The 19,676-nt window shown below is 44.9% G+C and overlaps 2 protein-coding genes across 2 annotated transcripts in view; both read right to left on the bottom strand.

Moving 5' to 3' along the window:
- LOC144173825 (acid ceramidase-like) overlaps positions 1 to 19,676 on the bottom strand; it is a 54,096-nt gene that overhangs the window by 15,351 nt on the left and 19,069 nt on the right. The gene's annotated exons all lie outside the window — the stretch shown is intronic.
- Positions 1,537 to 14,567, bottom strand: LOC144173484 (uncharacterized). Its single transcript, XM_077701890.1, has 7 exons — positions 14,508 to 14,567; positions 12,521 to 12,540; positions 12,343 to 12,416; positions 11,264 to 11,527; positions 6,970 to 7,132; positions 4,717 to 4,838; positions 1,537 to 1,714 (listed from the first exon to the last, which is right to left on the bottom strand). The coding sequence occupies exons 1-6, from the start codon at positions 14,565 to 14,567 to the stop codon at positions 4,721 to 4,723; spliced, it is 699 nt and encodes a 232-aa protein (XP_077558016.1). The 3' UTR covers positions 1,537 to 1,714; positions 4,717 to 4,720.

Genomic DNA, 19,676 nt, shown 5'->3' with positions numbered 1-19,676 from the left:
GTGTGTAATCAGCAGGCTCTGCAGTTACTTCCTCCATAGCGTCTTCGTTATCATCCGCCAAACACTCGAAGCGGTTGGACGTGTGGATTCCCTTGGGCTCAGACCAGCGTCGCCACGCTCGTCGTTTAGCAAGCGCAGCTTTGCATTTCGTAGGACATTTCTTGTCCGTAATGTCATGGTCATCGCTACGACACAGACCGCATCGAAACGTGACCTTTGGCGGTGCGGCCGACGGAGTAGCTGGTGGTTCCGATTCACAGGTAGCCGGTGGCTCTGACGCCGCGGAGGGGCACGAAGTGCTCATGTGCCCCTGACGAAAGCATCGGTAACAGTGCACCACTCCGGCCTTGAACAGGCGGGGCCGAAGTACGCAGCCATTGTACAAAAGTCGTTCCGGTGGCTCGAGCGGACCACGCAGAGTAACGAGGCACGTGCGGCCAGAGCCCATGTAGCGGGCAAGAAGCACCTGGTGAGTGGCACACCGGAGGCTGGTACGGAGGACTTCGGGATCCTCTCCCGGGTCTACCCCAGAAACGACATATCGCCGGATGTCACTTCCCGACAGCAAGTACACTTGTACAGGAAGCTGCTTTTCAGCCGCGAGAGGAATTCGGTGCAGGGAGCATAGCCGCTGGACAGCCTCTAGAGAAGGCACCCACACCGATATAGTGTTGCTGCGACTATGGTAGGCGTAGCCAGTAAAGCCAGAGGTTTCTAGGCAGCTGTCAATGGGCGCTATTGGCACCAATTACCAGGTCGTGAAGACACTAAGCATACAAACAACCAGCATTGACAAGACTTGATTCGGACCTCTGTTCTGGGGGAAACGCAATGTGCTCTCGTCATTCCCATCATCCCCAAGGTGCCAATGCACCAGAGCACGCAAAATTGAAAAATATTGTTCGATGAGGTCCAATAATGGCGCTTTTCTGGCACATTTGCAAGGCCACATTTCCTTAGTTTGTTACTGTAACTATACACTGTAAAAAAAAATGGCCAATTTTACGGAGAAAGCTGCTGGTAAAATGTTGCCGGACACAATTCCGTTATTTAGACAACGGAAAGAATTTTAAGAACGGACATTCCGTAGTACGGAAAGGCCGTAACAAAACACACTCCGTTTTAAAAAGCACGTCTTTCCGTAATTGACAGAACCTTGACTCCGTAATATAATGGGCCCACCGTATTTGGTAGTACAGCAAGACCGTAATAAAACAAGCACTCCGTTTCAGGAAACCTGCCTCCCCGTAATTGATAGAACCGTCACTCCGTATTATAATGGACCCACCGTATTTGGTGGTACAGCACGACCGTAATAAAACAAACACTCCGTTTCAGAAAACCTGCCTCCCCGTAATTGATACAACCTCCACTCCATAATGTAACAGACCCACCGTGCTGCCCACTATGGCTAGACCGTAATATTACTGGCATTCCGTAGTGCAAAACTAATCTCTCCGTAATATTGATAGATTGGCAATGAGTTTTATTTTTTCAATATGTAGTTCTTGGCATATGCAATAATGAATACAGCTGGTAGTTGTCGAAATGTTTATTTTGGGTGAAATTTACAATATCTATGCAATGTCAAGATTCTGCTGTGTAAGAAATCCAAGAACACCAAGCACTTCTTAGGTGTTGCGAAGGCAGGAGCATTAATAGAGAGTTTTAGCTGTCATGTTGTTGGAGTCTTTCCAAACTTGCTCATGGCAGCCTAAAAAGAAGAAAACAAGATATTAAAGCCCCAGGCATCACTTATTTGAGTCGTGAACACCTGGGAATTCAAAAATATGTGCGAAGGTATGCAGCACTATTTCTCAGAGCCTAACACGTACGAAGTCCACTAATTTTTTCGCAGTTGTAAAGGTTAATTAGCACATCGCATTTAAATCTAGAATGTGTAGGCCATGTCCGAAGTTAGTGCTGCCAATTTACACAAACTTAAGAAAAAAGCTCATTCCAAAGACAGGTTCTACAAGTTCTCCCTCACACCAATCTCCTTGTCAACTGCTGAATCTGCCTATGACAAATGACTGACAAGTCCACAGGGCCTAATTTTGTGGGCTACCAGCGCATTTATCTGTTGAACGTGTGTGTGAACATAGTCAATACTAACCATGAAGGTCAAGGTCAAGATCAACATTTTGAAGGTCAAGATCAACATTCGAACATCAACACTTTGAAGGCTGGGGTGGCGTGGAAACACACTGCAGTGTGCCATCCTTTGTAGTTGACACAGCAACCATGAGTGGCGCCTAATGATTCAACCGACCTGGATAGTCTACACTCGTTACAGTGGATCCGGCAACAACGAACTTCCAGTTACAACAGACCATTTGAGTTTGTTTGGTGCCCATGCATTTTAAGTGGAGTTCACTTCGCTCATAATGGACCAGGCTACATAGCACACTGTCGGTTACAACAGACTACATTTTTGGGCAAAAAATAGCAGACTTTCAAGGTGCCAGCCCCAATATGCCTTTTGTTAGTTTATTTCAGTGAAAAAACTGTCTAGCAACAATGTCGGCATAGAACTGTCTAACAACAATGCCGGCATAGAATGGGTTGTGGGTGCAGCCAGGCCAAGCCAGTGTCGGAGGACTTTTTTCGTGCAACCAGCGGCAGGGTAGTCCCTTTCACTGTTGGAATAACTACGCATTATTAACGCTGTCAAACATGGCAAAAAGCAGGCCGACATCGCCATAAGTACGGGCCTGTCCAAGCAGATGGCCTGCTTTTCCATCAAGAACAAGGATGCTACCGAAAAACATGACTCCGGTTAGGTTGAAGAACAGTGGCGCAAAGTGGTGCACACAGAGGTTAAACATACCCTCGTCAGTTAAACCCCATAATGCATTAATCAATTCCCAGGGGTGAGACAATTGAATCACATTTGGGAGCAGTTTTTGAAGCAGCGAAATCTCAATTTTGCAGCAGAAGAACCTTGATTTGGACCAGAAGCACAACATTTATTATGTCACCTTAGGAGCCTAAAAAAAAAAATCAAATTTTTGGGAAATTAGGGGGGGGGGGGGGAGCAGTGCACTTTCCAATCGGTTCTGAACGTATATAAAACTGAAACCACCTTTCAACAAAGTTTTTTTGTAATAGAGTATCACAAGGTACGAACTGCACTACCTTTTTACAAACCATTTTTAAATTCTATGCATAGATAGCCTGGAGTTCCGTTGAAAATATCGAATTGAAAAACTAAGCAAGCGTAAGGCATTTTTATTATCGTGGGAATGCTGAAATTATTATTTTTGTAATCTCAGACTCGGCTCTCTGCACAAGTGTAGAGCCACGGCAAAAGTTTCACAAAGCGAGGTGACAGACGTCGCACCCCACCAGCTGTTGAATAGAGAGGTGTCGGTTTGGCGTAGTGGCCATGGGTGCAGCCGGACCAGGCCTCCGTCGGTACCGTGAGGCTCCGTGCAGGAGGCTGGTGCGAAACATTTCAATCCCCAAGGTGCACGTTCACAACGATCGTAATTTGAGTAACGTTGGTATGTTTACCCACCTGACTTTTTGCATTAAATTTCACTTCAGATAGATGAACCATTATTACTAGCGCGCAATAATAGCCCCTCCTGCTATCGGACACTGCTTGAACATTTTCTAGAGAATCTTTGCGCTACAAAAAATTTGAAATGAGCAAAACTCCTCGTATTGCTTGTGGGGCATGCTGAGAACATATCTGCAGATGTGGTTCAGACGGGATACACAGCTTAAAGGGACAGACAACCGATTTTTGTCGAGTATATATTCTCTATCCCAAATGAAAGGGCATCACTTAGAGCACCTTGACGAGAAACGGTTGTGCTAATAACGGCGCAGAACTTCTTACATCGAAATTTTTAGATCTACGAGCCGGATGTGTCCCTCCCAAAAATAATTCTGGCAACCACGACATAGGGTAGCTCGGCAACATACTTTTGTCCGTATGCGAGATGAAAAACGCTATTTAAAAACTTGTCCCCAGCTAAAAAAGTTTGAATCGCAGGCTTTCCTGTTCCTTTATGTCTGTTTTTAATGCAACGGTCTCTTTTGCACAAATGCGCCATCTGTTGGGATAGACGATAGGTAGAATTTGGCTTCACATTGTAAGGGTGGGAAGTTCGATTCTCCCTGGGCGCAACATTTTTTTTTTTAAAGCTGCCATTGCCGTATTTGGAAACTGAAATCAAATATTTTGGCAGAACGAACACCCCTGACTCAGGCAGAATCGTCAAAGCTCCTTCACTAGGTCTGTTTACTGAACGCTTCCGTTGATTCTGGGCATGGTGGTTCAAGCCACACTGAGAGCACCCCAGTGACGGTGGGCGGCATGTTTAGAAATACATATACAATTTAACCTTGTACACATACTTGTATTGAAAGGTTTTCAATACTTCAATAAACGTTTCAGCAGTTACAGTAGCTGCTAGGTTTGCAGGTCACGTGACAGGGACACATATCATATTGTAGTGTCAAGTTTCGACACTACGAACCGCCACCCTTCCCATTTCAGGAAGTTTGCTGCCAAATTAAAAGTATTTCCCCCAATTTGTTTAGAAATTGCTTGTGGTTACTGGGCAATATAAAACGCTGGCTTTCATATGAGCTAGACAACATATACGCGACACAAATCAGTTGTCTGTCCCTTTAAGCATGGTGCCCAGGCAGCACTACAAATGAGTGTCCCAAAATGACCTAATGTGCAGGTTTTCTACTTACCACTTCAGAGGATCATTCGGAGGGCCTGCGCTAGCTTCATAACCTTTACATTCACGCTGGTTCCTGACTTGCGCTTTCCGTCACATTTGGTGCCGCTCAGAGGATTTATGTTGAAAAGTTGTCTGTAAGATAAACAAGTGAACAATTTTTATTTCAGCCCTATTCCTATGAATTGCAATGATTCTGAATGCAAAAAAAAAATGGGCAGGTCGTGTCCTTCTGTGCCTGTAGCATTTAAGAGCTAACATTACAAATACGCTTTTGAAAGCGTCATGGTTTAAACAAAAGTAGCATGCCCAATCTGCTTTTTGTGGATTGGTCATACTCCCCATTCTAGTAAAGAGCAAACACAAAACCATCACCTTGTAGCACATGCTACACAGGCGCATACCCCTTTTAACCACAAATATTTGACAAGTGAAATAATGCTTGCAGCATTATTTCACAAATAAATTTTTATAATAGAGGGGTACGTTTGTAGTGAGGTGGGTGGCTGCGTGGGGCTGAGACATAAATCTGGTTTGTATACTGAGTTCATAGCTGTTGAGGAGTTGAGTTGAGCTGCATGCGTATTTCATACTAATGCTTTTAAATGCGCCTTGTTCTTTGAGCAGAAAAGTAAACCTTGTCCTTCTCGACAGCTATGACCTCAGTATACAAACCAGATTATGTCTCAGCCCCACGCAGCCACCCACCTCACTACAAACGTACCGCTCTTTATTACAATTTATTTGTGCCCTTCATTCGCTGACGTCCCAAAACACAATTCAGCGGGAGAATCAAAATGTTGGCTTAAATTGTTTAATTTCTCAGTGAACAAATCCTTGTTTGCTGCTGGACAAGTGCCAGGGGTACTATAAAACTCCCTCAAATAAAACAAACTCGTATTTTGTCTTCATGGCCCTTTTAACACCTTCCAACACCCTGACCACACTGCTCCGGTCTGACTGCACACAACTGTCTCCACTTTGCTGCTTCTGGGTGAGCCTCTGACCCTTGAACCAACGCCGCCTGTATAAACATTGCCTAACGCGTCGCGTGCTTTTCAATGGGCAGGGTAGGGACGCTTAGGCTTAGTTCAGGCACTAATCCACTATGTGGCACGCGCTGGCGGACATCCCGTTTCATGTCGCCGCTCGCGAGTCGCGAACACTGCCCCCACTTCTACGACGTGTGTCTGTCAGCTTGCATGTTGGGTTTCAAAAGCCATTTCGCTCACATGTTAGCTGCGATATGGCGCTAATTCTGGGCCGCACTGGGGATCTCGTTCAACGCGTCGCTCGCTTCATACTTGCTGTATTTTTCCAAAGATAACTGACAAAGGCGGAACTGAAGTAGTGTAAGAACATATTAATTTTTGGGTGGACAAATAGCGAGCAGAAAAACGATATTTTCCGAGGGTACAGCCAATATTTTACTGATATTTTTCTCTCAGGAGGATGTAGGCAAGAAAAATTGCATACACATTTTTTATTCAGGCACTCACTTTTACCATTACTTTCCAAGAATATCACATGCTTGTAAATTTCAGAAGGTTATAGAAAACAAAACGATAAGCAGCTGAGGGCCCGGTCACACTGTCTGGGCACTTCTACAGTACAGTCCTCAATTTTAAAACTGCGTACTGATGCGGAGTGCGAACAGCGGTGACAAAACAACGCCAAAATGCAGAGGGGAGAGAGCGGGGATGCCCCACTCAGAAAATTTCGGGGCCGGTGATCCACGTAGGTAAGCGCGCAAAGCCGGCACCAGCCTGCGGCAGTACAAGTGATTTTGCGCCCGTGGCGCGGTTTTATCAGCAACAGACCAAGACAGACAGTCATGGTGAAAAACAACAAAGCGTAGGAGCGCTGCCTGAGGAACGCTAAACAAACAGCCAACTATTTTGCACAGTTTCCGAGTAGCGGCGCTGGCCGACGGACATGAAAGCACGCAGGAAGGCTACGGAGTGGGAAAGGATAGGAGAGAGCAGCAGGAGAGTGGCTGTTTGGCCATTTTTCGCTCACGCGTTATGCAATGAATCAATGATTATACAGGCGGCGTTTGCTTGAACACTTAGTGGGTGGTGGCACCGACTCTACCCTAGACTCCGCCACCCACCTTTCCACAAAGCTTCGGGAGAGAGCCTTGGCCAGCTCACCCCTCGAAGATCAGGTACGCTTAATTGGAAGGGGTGTCGATGCAGCCCGAGCTAAAGGCATCCTGGAATGAGGACACCTGTCTAAAGAGTAGGTTAAGCATGATCAAACTCACCTCTGAATGAATTCCAGTGTTGTGGCTACGCTTCCTGGGTACACCATGTTGAATACATAGTAGAGAAGAAATTCCACGCACATCGCTTCCGTGAAGTCCATACCTTCTCCAAACAGCTCTATCTGCTCACACACTACGAAGCATTTCTTCTTAAAGATGCCTCCTGCAATAGTTCATCAGGATATTTATGAGCACAAATGTAAAACAGTATTAGTTTGGTTATTTGATGTTCGAGAAATATTTGCAAAATTCACTAAAGCCATTGTCCGCAATATTGCTATAATATTCAGTGAAGCAGTGGTTTATGCCAAAAATAAGATATCTTCAGAGGTCCCTTATTTCCTACAATAAAATACCAAACTTGGCAAAGTCTCACTAATAAGGGTCGCAACCGGCATAAGCCATTTAATGCTACTATGGGGCAGAGGGTTTTTGTAGTGCACTTGACACTTCACTATACAAAGTCGACCTAGAATGCCAAAACCCACAAAATTGAGGAGCACTACAACATTTCATGGAAACAAGTACATTGAAAAACCTGTTATTGTGCAGTTCATATTAAACCAAGCTGTTATTATGCCTCTTATAGCTTGCATTACCTATAACTGCAATAGCTAGGAGCCTGCAAGTAGACTAAGGAGGACGATGGCACCCACTGCTTTGCTGACTGCTAGTGGCTGACGGGTGGCATCCAGATATATGCCACCTTCAAACAACCACTACCCTAGCAATGAGGTTTACAATACCCGTGTCAACTAAGCGGTGTCCATGTCTGAATGGTCACCACTGCTTAAAGTGGTGTTGAAAAAAAAAAAAAAAACATGCCATTGGGCAAATTGGTAGACACATAAATATGATGACAACGTGAAAAGTTGACAAAGACTTCGCAAAGATGCACAAAGTACTGGCTCTCACTTGTTTGTTGTAAAGATGAAACACGTTCATATATATGGCAATATTACGGCGGTGCCCAGGTTGTACAACCCTTAATGCCAACCATTTAATGCAATCTGCCCTATCCTTCGCCACTATTATAAGAGTACTGACATAAAATTTAAAAGCTGAGCCACTATCTTGAATTCTGCAACCAGACGTTTACATGTTAGTGCAGCTTCCAGTAAAGCAAAAAGCTGCACCCAGAGCTCCTTGATATACAGCATAATCTCGATAAATGGAAATCGCTTAAACGGACTTGCCGCTTCAACGGAACAGTAGCCTGTAAGTTGGTTGGTTTCGTGTTCAGATAACATAAAAAAACTCGGCAATCAGAACTAAGATTTCCGCGTCAACGTGTAAACGGAACTAGAAATGGAACTTCTTGTGAAACCCATTGGCATGAGAGTCAGCTTTTTAAGATTCGTTGTTTCATTTCTCGCCTTAAATCTCCCCCTCCCCCCCACCACCCTTTTTTTAGTGTTTGTTTCTTCTCTTTTCTGTAAAGCTGTTGGAGGCGTTCCAAAGAACAAATAGTTGCTTGTTTGCACTTACCCATTTGCGTTGTGTGTTTCTTTGTCTCCATCCTTGTATCGTAAGCCTAAGCAGCGCATTAATCTAACCCAAGCGTGATATGAACAACTAGCCCAGAGAAGTGCTTTAATCAGTTTGAAAGCATTGATGGTGGTTGTCGAAAGATATTGTGTGATAAACTGCAACACCGTCTGCGACGAGATGTGCACGGGAAGATATGCAACATGGTAGATGATAAAAATAGATTTAAAACGTAGAGGACCAAGCACACTGCCTTGGACGACACCAAATTAATGGGGGCAAAATAAGTAGAGGTATTAGCAGACGTTAACTTGAAGGGGCATTAAATAGGCTTCAGAAGGTAGTGGTTTCAAATACAAAATTGCTAGACAACATGTTCACGACAACGTATACCAAATATAATACCTCTGCGTAAAGCGAATGCTGCACAAAAGTGCAAGAAAGGTCTTCGCTTCTTTCCTTGTTTACCTGCCAATCCTTGTCGCTATTCTCACACACTCTGACGTAACTTTGCGACTCTGACGCAACCTTCATGGCAAAGCTGGTGCTGAACACTACAGCGTTGCTTTTGGCGGGTTTCCTAAAATCTGCAGTTAATCAGCGTTCCCAGCTGCGGTGGAAATGCGGGTGCATGGTTCGGCGGTTCCGCCGAACGGCACTACAGCACAGCTATCTTTGGAAAAACAAATGTCGATCGTCGCCATCCGTTACACGAGCTTAGCTGAGTTTGTGGATATAGTGCATTGTTTGCAAAGTATGAATAACACCGAAAAACACGGAGAGTCTCTGCAGGTGGAATCGCCGCTACAAGTGTGAGCGTGGCAAGCATCTGCCTGCACGGTCGACAAGGACCCCGCTGTGCAGTGTATACGCGATATGGCATGAACCGCAGCAGTTAAAACTTGTCCCTGTCCGCCAGAGGGGGACTATTGCTGGAAATCAGTTTACAAATGCATGAAAGGGGGAAATAGTGCAGTGAAAGATTGCGCTGGTAATCGTCATCAGCTCAGCTTCGTAAAGTGGTGACTGAATAACTGCGGCGATGCTAAGCCTTTTCTGCGCAAGTTAGAGGGACCTGCTCGCTGCAACAGCGCCACCTGCAAGAAATGCTAGCGAACCGCCAATCGTAGGTGGAAATCTTCAATTACAGTCACCAGCGAACATGTTGTGTTTGGGACCCCCCTATCTGGCCGTCAAACACTCATTTCCCCCATTCTACATCTGACATACCGACGCAACCACGGCAGTGCGAGCGGCCCGCCTGCTTACTGCCCCACTCAGCTCAGCGCAGCCAGCAGTGGGCAGAGCATACACGTCGCCTGCTAAAAAAGAAAAGCGTGACAAGCAGAGTCAATGGCTGTGTGTACCTCGAAACTGTAGGGTCTCTAAGTGGTCTTGTGCATGTCAGTGATGTCATAGCATTCACACCGATTAAGAGGTGCGAGGACAGGGTGAAAGCTCCAGGCCTTATTGCCAACCCTTTTTATTGAACAATAACTTAGCTAATACTTAACACTTTCAAACCATTTTTTGCGGGATACTGTTCCTTCAGCGAACAGCACGTAAAATCGCTACATTTGGAACCCTGTTTAGGGCCCCTTTAATTCAACAAGGAAGAAAATCCGTGATCCAAATGAGGACATTACGGTGAAGTCTGAGAAGTAGTCTGCGGTGTGTAATGCGATCAAATGCCTTAGAAAAATTGAGATAAACTGCAGGAGTGTGTAAACCTGCGTCAATGGATGAATGTAGACCCTGAAGAATCCCAGAAAGTTGCGTTTTACGAGAGTAACCCTTGTGAGTTACTCTTAACCCCATGCTGATATTCAAATATGATGATGTAATTTTATAAGTACTTGGTGACTTGAGAGAGAATGAAATGTTCCACAACCTTGCATATGGTGCTTGTTAGGAAAATTGGCCTGTAGTTTAATGGTGAAGCACGGTACCCAGATGGAAAGGTTTGTACTACCTCGGCTATCCACCCATCACCGAGAATAGCGCCTGTCGAGAGACTGAAAATAGCGCCATCAGAATTCTACAGTGTGGATTGTACTTTTCAGTACACTGTAAATAATACCAGTAGGATCTGAAGTAGGTGGAATTTTAAGCTTACCTAAAATAGAAAGTAGTTCCACGTCAGTTTGTATGGTTAGTTCTTCAAGCCTTATAGAAATATTTTATGATGATGATGGTGTTTAGGTTTTAATGGCGCAAGGCAAACTAAGGGCAAAGAGCGCCAAACAAAAGTCGTGTTATGAGAGCGACATGAAAGTAAAAGTAAAACATTTCAGTAAAAATAAACAAAGTAAGACACAACATAATTAAGATGACTGGTGTAAAGGGCCAGGTTGTCAAGATGCATGATAAGAAATGAGATGTAAAAATTTTACGTCGGTAAGAAACTCGAAAACACGTTTGAGTGAAAACATGGGCTTGTCTCCTAAGAAGAAGTGGAATATGTCGTGTGTATAGTTGTTGGAAGTGTTTGCATTGTGTTATGTCAAGTGCCTTGCATTGAATGAGTATGTGGATTACGGATAGGCCCTCTCCACACCCGCTGCATATGTATAGAAACATTTTAAAAGGATTGCCTGGCTTGATTCCATGCGAATGAACCCTTTAAAACAAAGTTCGGTTTCTCTTCCTGCGCCTCCAGATTCTCTTGAATATCCCCACTAACCAATAACATGCTTAAAATGCACAGCACTGCTTCACGAAAATGTTTCCAATAACCAGAGGCTAGAACACTGCTAACAGGTATACATCATGACAATGGAAGTTTGCACAACGTGCAATAACTAACCTGCAAGTACATAATCGATGGGTGCGCTGAATGGCAGCAGTGCCTGGGGCCGAGGAAATGACGTGCGTTTGAAGGGGTGTGCCGAGTGACTTGGTGCCAGGTGACAGACAAAGGAATGGCTTTTCCTGGTGGCGAAGCATACAGAGCACCAAGGGAAGGCCGGCCGCAGCTTAGGCCCAGCAGGTGGTTGGCCAGGGGAGGCCCTGGCAAAGCCTTGGGAACTGGACTGACAGGCAGCCGACCCAGGACAGCCAGCAGCAGCACCTGAAGGTACACGATCTGTGAGTGCACAGACAGTAGTTGAAATACAAGAGAAGGCCACGCAAAGATCAAATGCTTACATCAAGTGGATTTGTAATCGCTTAAGGACATTCACCATCAAGGCAATAATAAGAACATTCCAGCAACATCCAAAGTGAAATTTAGGTCACATTAACGATGTGTTTATTAGACACGCCAGTAATGCGATTGGGGTATTCATGATATATCCAAAGCTTACCGCTACGCTAATTTGCATTGAATGCATGCTAGCAGCTTATCTGGGTCCATAGCTTTCAATAGGGACTAGTGTGTGCTTGTTGAGGATCCTCTATTGCATTGCCTAGCTTGTCTTTGCAAGTTCGATTCTCCAATATAAATCGAGTTGAGAGTGCGGGCCTACAGTTTCCTTGTTAGTCTCTGTATGGTCTTCAATTTCGGGATATTAGGATGTTGACACCTTGCTTAACTTTCATCACTAATTTACAACAATGCAGATGCCTCTGATATCGAGCCCCACAGTTCCCGCGAGCTGCTCCTACGGAATCAAGTGCCCGCTTTTTCGCATGTACACTACTTCCAGGGCATCTCCTGTCCACGTTACTTCATCGTATACCGCAGGCATTCACGAATGTGTACTGATCACAGCGTTGTGCCGCTCACGCGAAATTTCGACGGGATCTGCAGTCGCGAAGGCAGATTTTGGTAGACACATAACGCAAAACCGCATAGGTGTTAAAGAACCTCGCGTGATGTGATCATGTCAAATAATTAGCAGCCCTCTACTACAGCGCGAGCGTCGTAGTTAAGGTCTAGCTTACGCGTAATTTGATGCTGACTGCCGCGGAAACCGTGGACAGGTAAATCCAGGTCGCCCAGAAAGTACGCAAGTCCCCTAGGATTTAAGAGAAAATGAGATAGGGGTTTAGTGAACCGCTGACCCATAAACACCAGAACCCGTTCCAAACAAGTACAGATTTATAAAACATGCCTACTTACCCTAGCAGGAACGATGTTTCCTACGTAAAATCCTTCTTCACTGTCGTCTTCACTTATCGAACACCAATACACTTTGTTCGGAAGCAATGCCATCCACTTTTGACGCGCAGTCTTCTGAGGCGGGCGGCGATGATCGTTCTTCGAGTGCCCATGTTTTCAACACATGCGTAGGTTGGAAGGACTGACATCGCGCAATAAAACTTCTGTAAGTTTGATTTCAGCTGGAAATCTTCAGATAAAACTGATGCAAACAGCTCAGCACAAACGCGGGATTGCGCGGGATCCTCACAAACACACACACAATGTGAGACATAGTTGCCAGGCTGTAATAGCAGCACCTCTCAGTTTGACGAAAGTCGTGTTAGTACGAGAATATTGGCAATAATCTTTTCGTTTCTGAAAGCTATAACAAGTTTATATCTTCAAATTGAGGTTTTCATACGCAGAAGTACATAGTAATGAAAAACTCTGACACATTTACATTGATGTTAAAGTAGTTTCGATAGTTTTGACGGCCTTTATTCCGGTCAATTCTCAGCGGTTTCTTTTCCTTTTTTAGAGAAAGAGACGGAACAAATCGCCAACGTTGATGTGATTGGAAGCAGGAAACAAGCGCTTTCCCTTGTAAAAAAAAAAAGCTATTAAATTCCTCACGGACAAAAAAAAAAAATCTTCGCCGAGATTCGAACTTGCGACTATCAAAACGCTAGACGAGTATTCTACCACTGCACTATCCTAGCAAGAGGTTTTGGGTGGGCTAAGAATACAGTATAATAACCAAAGTGTCAATGGATATTGTTGCTTGCGTCTTGTTTTGACCGTAGTTTAGACATTTCGGCAGTTATAGCGCTTGCTTCTCTCGCACCGATCTTGCTGACAAGGCCAACTACGCTAGTGTTACAAGCGATATAGCCAAAGCTCCCTTATTTGACCCAACAAAGCTATCTCATATCATTCCCGATCTCTTCCATGCAAGCGAGGGTAGCCACGAATGAAGTGAAATACGCCGCTAGTTTGGTAACGCTTGTTTGTCACGCACCGATCTTGCAGACAAGCCACATCACGCTAATACGACAATTAATGACAGCAAACCTGTTGTGTAAAACGACTGCTGACAGCAGCGAAAACCTCTGAAGTAGTTAGAGTACGTGGGCATAGCTCAAGGCGCAACATGAGAAAGCAACCGAAGCGACGAACGACGCGAAAACCGTGATGTGTACAGCAAACAGGTACAGTGTGCGGTAGCGACGAGCGAAAAGAATATTACAGGCCGCTCCCAGCGGCCCGTGTGAAAATAGAAGATAGAATCCCTGCCTACACGCCCTAAAATACATCTGCACAGCCGATTGAGTTTGTCGCTAAAGAAAAGCAACCAAGGCTGCAGCAATAAACTGTGCTTGCCTTGGTGTGAGCCAAAGCATGTCTTGACATCGTTGTTTGGTAGGGCGTCTGACTGTTACTTAAAAAAGGAAAAATACAGTGTGGACAGGCAGCTAGGGCACAAATGTGTACGTCTAGCGTCTGTCGATCATGCACTGTTTTGGAGGATACGGCGCAACGTGCTGTTATACAGAAACAAATACTTCACAGTGAACAGTTTGGCTGTACATGGTACGTTTCACTGAAAAAAAAAAAATGCTGAAGCCCCAGCTTGTTATGTGCTTTTATGGATTAAGCATGTCCCATCAGCAGCTGTTTTCAAATACTCTAATTCCTATTGGAGCATTGTAAAGTTTAAACAGGGATTTCTTCAATGCCCCCTCCCCACTCAAAATCCCCCCATCACCCCAAGAGGAGAATTTGGAGAATCCCCCAAAAGCGAAATTCTGGATGAACCCTTGTTTGTGCTCAACTTGTGCATCTTCCAGTAACATCCTTACAAACATTCCCTGAAGGAACAAGGGGTGTCAATTTCACTGAAAATGATAAATGGTGCTTTTTAGTTTTGGTCGGTTGTCAACATATAACGTCCTCAATAAGCACGCACCGGGGTTGCCCCCAAAACCGGTGCAACGCACAGTGCCAGGTGACAATGTGCACCCGGCATGGAGCGTTGATCGAGGACAAACTGAGCAATTCTACCCAAGCACCATCTCTTAAGCTAAGAAAGCAACGCATAAAAATGTTCACAAGTGGCAATACAGCAGCATAATGTGACACAGCGCTACTAGAAAGTGATATTTATTGAAGGGCAATGATTATGTGTACATTAAACCCATATCCGTCACACATGCGCAACAATGCACTTTCACCGCTTCAACTAAACAGCTACATACAAGCTGATTCTCATCTTCGTTAAAGCCATGATACGAGTGCCTGTTTCTGTCCACCCTTCCGCTTGATGGTCTAGGCACCGCAGTGACTGTTCATGAAAATTCAATCGAACGAAGCGGATGCAAATCTCCAACTGGCTGGCAATTCATGCAGCCTTCTTTGCAGTACACGAAGTTCATGTCTTCATTTACAATCTATGGCCGTTGTTGCCTCCGTGCGGAGCCCGTCGCAAGCTATGCCAATAAACTTTTTACTTTTACTCCATCATTGCCCAATGATTTCGTAAGTCATCCTTGTCAGCAACAACATACAGCTCTGTCCACCTTCACACAAGTGCACCGATGCGGCATCACCACCGTCGCTGCAGCAGACGGTGGAGGAAGCCGCTTCTCCAGCGTTGTTCGCAATGTATCTTGTGATTGCACCCCGGAGCCCCGTCGACTCCCTCAGTGTGTGGCGGGGCAGCCAAAAACTGCCCCGCGACGGTGTGGCCCGGTTTATGGAGGACAGATGGTGCACACCGGCGCAGTTGATCAAGGATGAAGAGGCACACCGGTGCGCCCCGGTGTGACTGGTGCAGTTTATCGAAGATGCTATTAGTAGAAATCACTGTGTTTTTACGTGTCATATTTAAATGTCACCTAATAATGCTGTCAGTTCACTTTGCAACAGGGTTGAAGAGCTGTGTGTTTAGATCGCCCAGTCCAATTTAGGGTTATTGAATGGTTGGCTGAACACAGTCGACCAAATAGTCCGAGTACCAGTTCAACCCTTGGGCAGACATAAAAATGCCTGCTGGTGTGTATGTAGGGGGGATATAGGTAACAGATTGAAGAAGCAGAGGGAGAGGGCATGAATTAAAACCTAACACACACACAATATTGACTAAGAAACAAAAAGATGTCAAAAGCACCGAAATTTTGAAGCAAGGCTAACACGGTGGGCAGTAAGCACAGCAACACTCTCAAAATCGTATTGATCCATGATCATATTGATCCAACACTTGATCGTATTGAACCATGACCCATGATGTATCTTTTTGTATCTTTTGCATCTGATGTATCTTTTTTTTGTTCTTGCTGATTTACAGCTGTGTGCAGTATTATATTCTTGCCCCTCCTGCTGAGGCCCTTAAATGGGCCTGCAATATTCTGTGAATAAGTAAATAAATAAATAAATAAAAGACATTGTACACAGAAATTACTTTCAAGAGATACGACAGAAAAAAAGAGGTGTGGGGACTCTACGGCGCCATTCACCAGAAATCTGTATGCAGTTGTCAACGGGTACAGCAATACTGCAAAAGAGAACGTGACTAAGAAACACATCCACCTTTCTGTCTAGCCATGCACACCACCGGACCGGGTTGACAAACGCTCTGTGCGAACAAAACTATGAAAATGACTATGACTAAGAGATGCAACAGGAAAAAAATAGAATGGGGGGGGGGGGGGGGGGGGGGGTTGTACCGTGCCATTTACAAGCAGGCTGTACCAGTTGCTGACAAGCACAGATGAACACATGGCCAAGAACAAAAAACAAGAGGGCAATAGGAACTTAAGCACTGCAATTTACTACAAAGCCCGCATTGCGAAGAGCCAACAAGGTTATCCATGAAGATGAAAAAGTGCAGTCGCTCAGTATCTTTAATTTTTGTTAATATAATAGTAAAAAAATTCTGTATTCAATGACCCTACTTGGCACATAGTCAATTCTCATTGTTGCAAACTTGACAGGACATTGGAAGTTTGTTGAATGGGCAGAAATCGTCATAAATATCACTCTGGCAAAGACAAAAGTGCACGTTATGTTTGGACATGGATTTTAATGACATTTTTTAGCATTTTGAAGGCTAAACTACACAAAACAAACTGAAAACAGAGGTGAAAAGTCCACAACTAGTTAATTCGTCTTCTACTGCTGACCAGAACTTTCAGGACCTATATAACAAGATTGGTCATTTTCAACAAATTGGGTCACGTCAAAAATGACAGTTTTGAAAATGACCAAACTTAATACGGTCTTTGAATACTGAGTAGGGCTAACAACAATGCTCTACACTAACGTTTTGCTTTATTTCGAACGTTGGTTTAGTAGCAAAACATTCTTTTTTGAGGTCTTGACATTCTTAAATTAAACTTTCAACTGTTTAGTGATATTTAGACACATATTTTTAGCAGGTGGTAATGAAGAAGCAGATAGTTTCTAGCGTGGACAAGTGCAATTTATGAATTAACTGAATGACCGAGTTTGAATTATGCACCCGTAGAAACATTACAGAATTTACATTACATTACAGAATTTACATTACATTACAAAGGTTAAAGAATTTGAATTTTGTGTAAGTAAACTTGAGAGTGCAAAGTGTCAGCGTTTGTACTGTACTTTATTTTGTACTGTACCTTGTACTTTTTTCCAGTGCTGACAAGGCAGAATATATGTTGTCTGCAATATGTTACAGAAACCACAGGGCACAATGGGCTAATTCGTGCGGTATGTAACACGTCGTAAGACTACCTTGAAGACATACTGCAGAAATTCTACGACTCATCGTTGAAATCTTCATATCATGAAGATGTTGTCGATCTTTTCTTGACATGTCGTTCCGCTCTATGCGATAACAGACCTTTATGATATCGTAGCAGATCGACATGTCGAAGAAGGCCTTCCGATGTCAAAGACATGTCGTTGAAGTCATTGCGACATCGGACCCTTACGATGGCAGAGGACAACGATAAGTCATTGAAATCCTTACGATGTCAATGACATGTCATAAAGCTTCTTCGACATCGTATTGAAATCTCTGCGATATCGAAGACATGTCGTTGAAATGTTTATGATATCATTCATGTCGTATGGATATCGTTGCCATATTTTCAGTAGGGATGGGACACAAAATGATAGAAAGACCACACCGCGTAGGGAATGTTTCATAATAGTAACCAGCTCGCTAACTGTGGCACCTCCACATTTTTTCTGAGGTTTTGTGCTGTACGAGGAACAAAGGCAAGCGAAGACGTCGGTTCGTGACCGAATGCAGCGATTTCGATGACTAGAACGGTACGAGCGCAACTTGCATACAGCGCATGTTCATATGATGAAATCAACTTACCCAATGAGCGGCAGAGATGGTGCATTCAACCGATGGTCCGAGGATTAAGGCCAAAACAGGCAGGCATGTAGGTGACGAACTCGCAAGCGGTCGTCGGCGCAACGGTCTTGGCAGCCATTGCAGCTTTGCAACAGACTTACTGAATATTTACAGTTTACAGTTACAGTTGCCCCATGTATCAAAAGCCGGTCTTCGGTTGCTCCCCTGCGGCGTGCGTTGGCGGCGTGCGTTGGCGACTCAGCGGCGTTATAGCGGCTTCATAACTGCGTGGTGTACACGTGATACTACAAACCCGATGGAAGAGATGGAAGAGAAGGCGGCGAGGCGGTGGGCTGCGGGGGCCGAGCGCAAGCGCCGCAAGCGGGCCGACAACCGTGCATTCGCACTTTCACATTCTCCCCCTCGGGGAAATGCGGGGGAATTTTATTGGACTGCACCACCGAACGCTACCATTGCGCCGAACAATCTGCATACATGGATGCCCACCCTGCCTTACAGCTGCCTTACAGATTTTCTGGCTGATGAAGTGCGATTTCTTAAATAGCGCTTCCGCAGTAAGGTTCCGCGAAGCCCCCACAATAGTTGATCGCCATCAACTCCGCTGTTTTGAGAAAGCGCTCGCAAAAATGTGTGTGACTGGCTGCGACTGCGATTTCGCACTGCATGAATAGTGCTTGCTGTGCTTTGGTTTTAAGCTTTAGGCTAAATACTTCGGACGATATTGATTCCTTAAGAACTAAATTACCTTCCGTAACTCTGCTTCAGCACCCAAATGACCTTATATTTTCTACAAGTGTGCCGGTCACACACGCATGTGCAGTTTTCAGGTCCGGGGCAGCGACGTCGCCGGAGTGTCGTATACGATACAGCGCTCGTGCTGAGCGGTGTGGGCCTCATGGTCCTCACTAAGTTTATTACACTTTAGAAACTAACGAAACAGAGCCGCATTCATTACGGCACGAATGTTGTCGAGGCGAAGTTTTCGCTTCTCGATCGATTCCCGACGATCGACACGACAATACATTTCTTGCAGTTATTAATAAACTGACCTGTTTCTGTTCCGCATCATACAGAGGAAACGCCCGTATTTTGCAAAGCAGAAAAACATTCCGTTTGACGAGTAACGGAGAGAGCATCCGTATACTGAGAGACGGAGCGCACTTCCGTTAAATTACGGATGTTTTCTTTGTTCGGCATCAAACGGAACACGGCTCTGTTTTATTACGGCCATCTGGTCCGTAATTTGTCCGTAAAATTACGGATTGTTTTTACAGTGTAAGCCACGCGTCATTTTGACTTGCATGGAAAGAAATGGCGCTATTTGTGCGTTCTGGTTCATGTTTCGATGTTCGCGTTTCATTTGCCCGTGTCTGCACGTGGCAGACCTCCTGGTAAAGCGTTATCCCCCTGCTCTCCCAAGTTTCTTCGACTACACGGAGTTAACAAAACTGGCGACTATACGAACAAAGTGTACATCTTTTCGTAGCACAGACGTGTTTAGAATGATCCTTTCGTTATAAATCGATTGCGAGGCGTTGACGTTTTCGGGAAGTGGAGTGAGGAGGGCGGAGATGATGCAGCACCCGCCCACGTGTTTCTATCTTCTCGTTTCCTCTGATCAACGCAGCACAAAATAGCGAGGAAAGAGGGAATAAAATGGGTGTCTGAATCCGTGCACCGCGACTGAGGATGTCAGCAGCACTGTCAGACCGGATCCGCGCGAAGTCGAGCAGCAAATGATGCGGTCCAAGAGAAGCCGGGAGACCCAGC

Source organism: Haemaphysalis longicornis, unplaced genomic scaffold (assembly GCF_048455015.1).
Source record: "Haemaphysalis longicornis isolate Haplotype H1 unplaced genomic scaffold, Haemaphysalis longicornis Haplotype H1 scaffold_3, whole genome shotgun sequence".
Classification (NCBI taxonomy): Eukaryota; Metazoa; Arthropoda; class Arachnida; order Ixodida; family Ixodidae; genus Haemaphysalis; species Haemaphysalis longicornis.
This window is presented reverse-complemented; position numbering and strand designations above follow the sequence as displayed.

Excerpts from the sequence above, each read along its gene's own strand:
- LOC144173484 (XM_077701890.1), bottom strand. The coding sequence starts at position 14,567 with ATGCCGGGTGCACATTGTCACCTGGCACTGTGCGTTGCACCGGTTTTG. Across the intron at positions 12,541-14,507 it reads CGGTTTTGGGGGCAACCCCG|GAAACATCGTTCCTGCTAGG; the intron begins GTGCGTGCTTAT and ends GATTTTACGTAG. Across the intron at positions 4,839-6,969 it reads ACACTGGAATTCATTCAGAG|ACAACTTTTCAACATAAATC; the intron begins GTGAGTTTGATC and ends TTTATCTTACAG.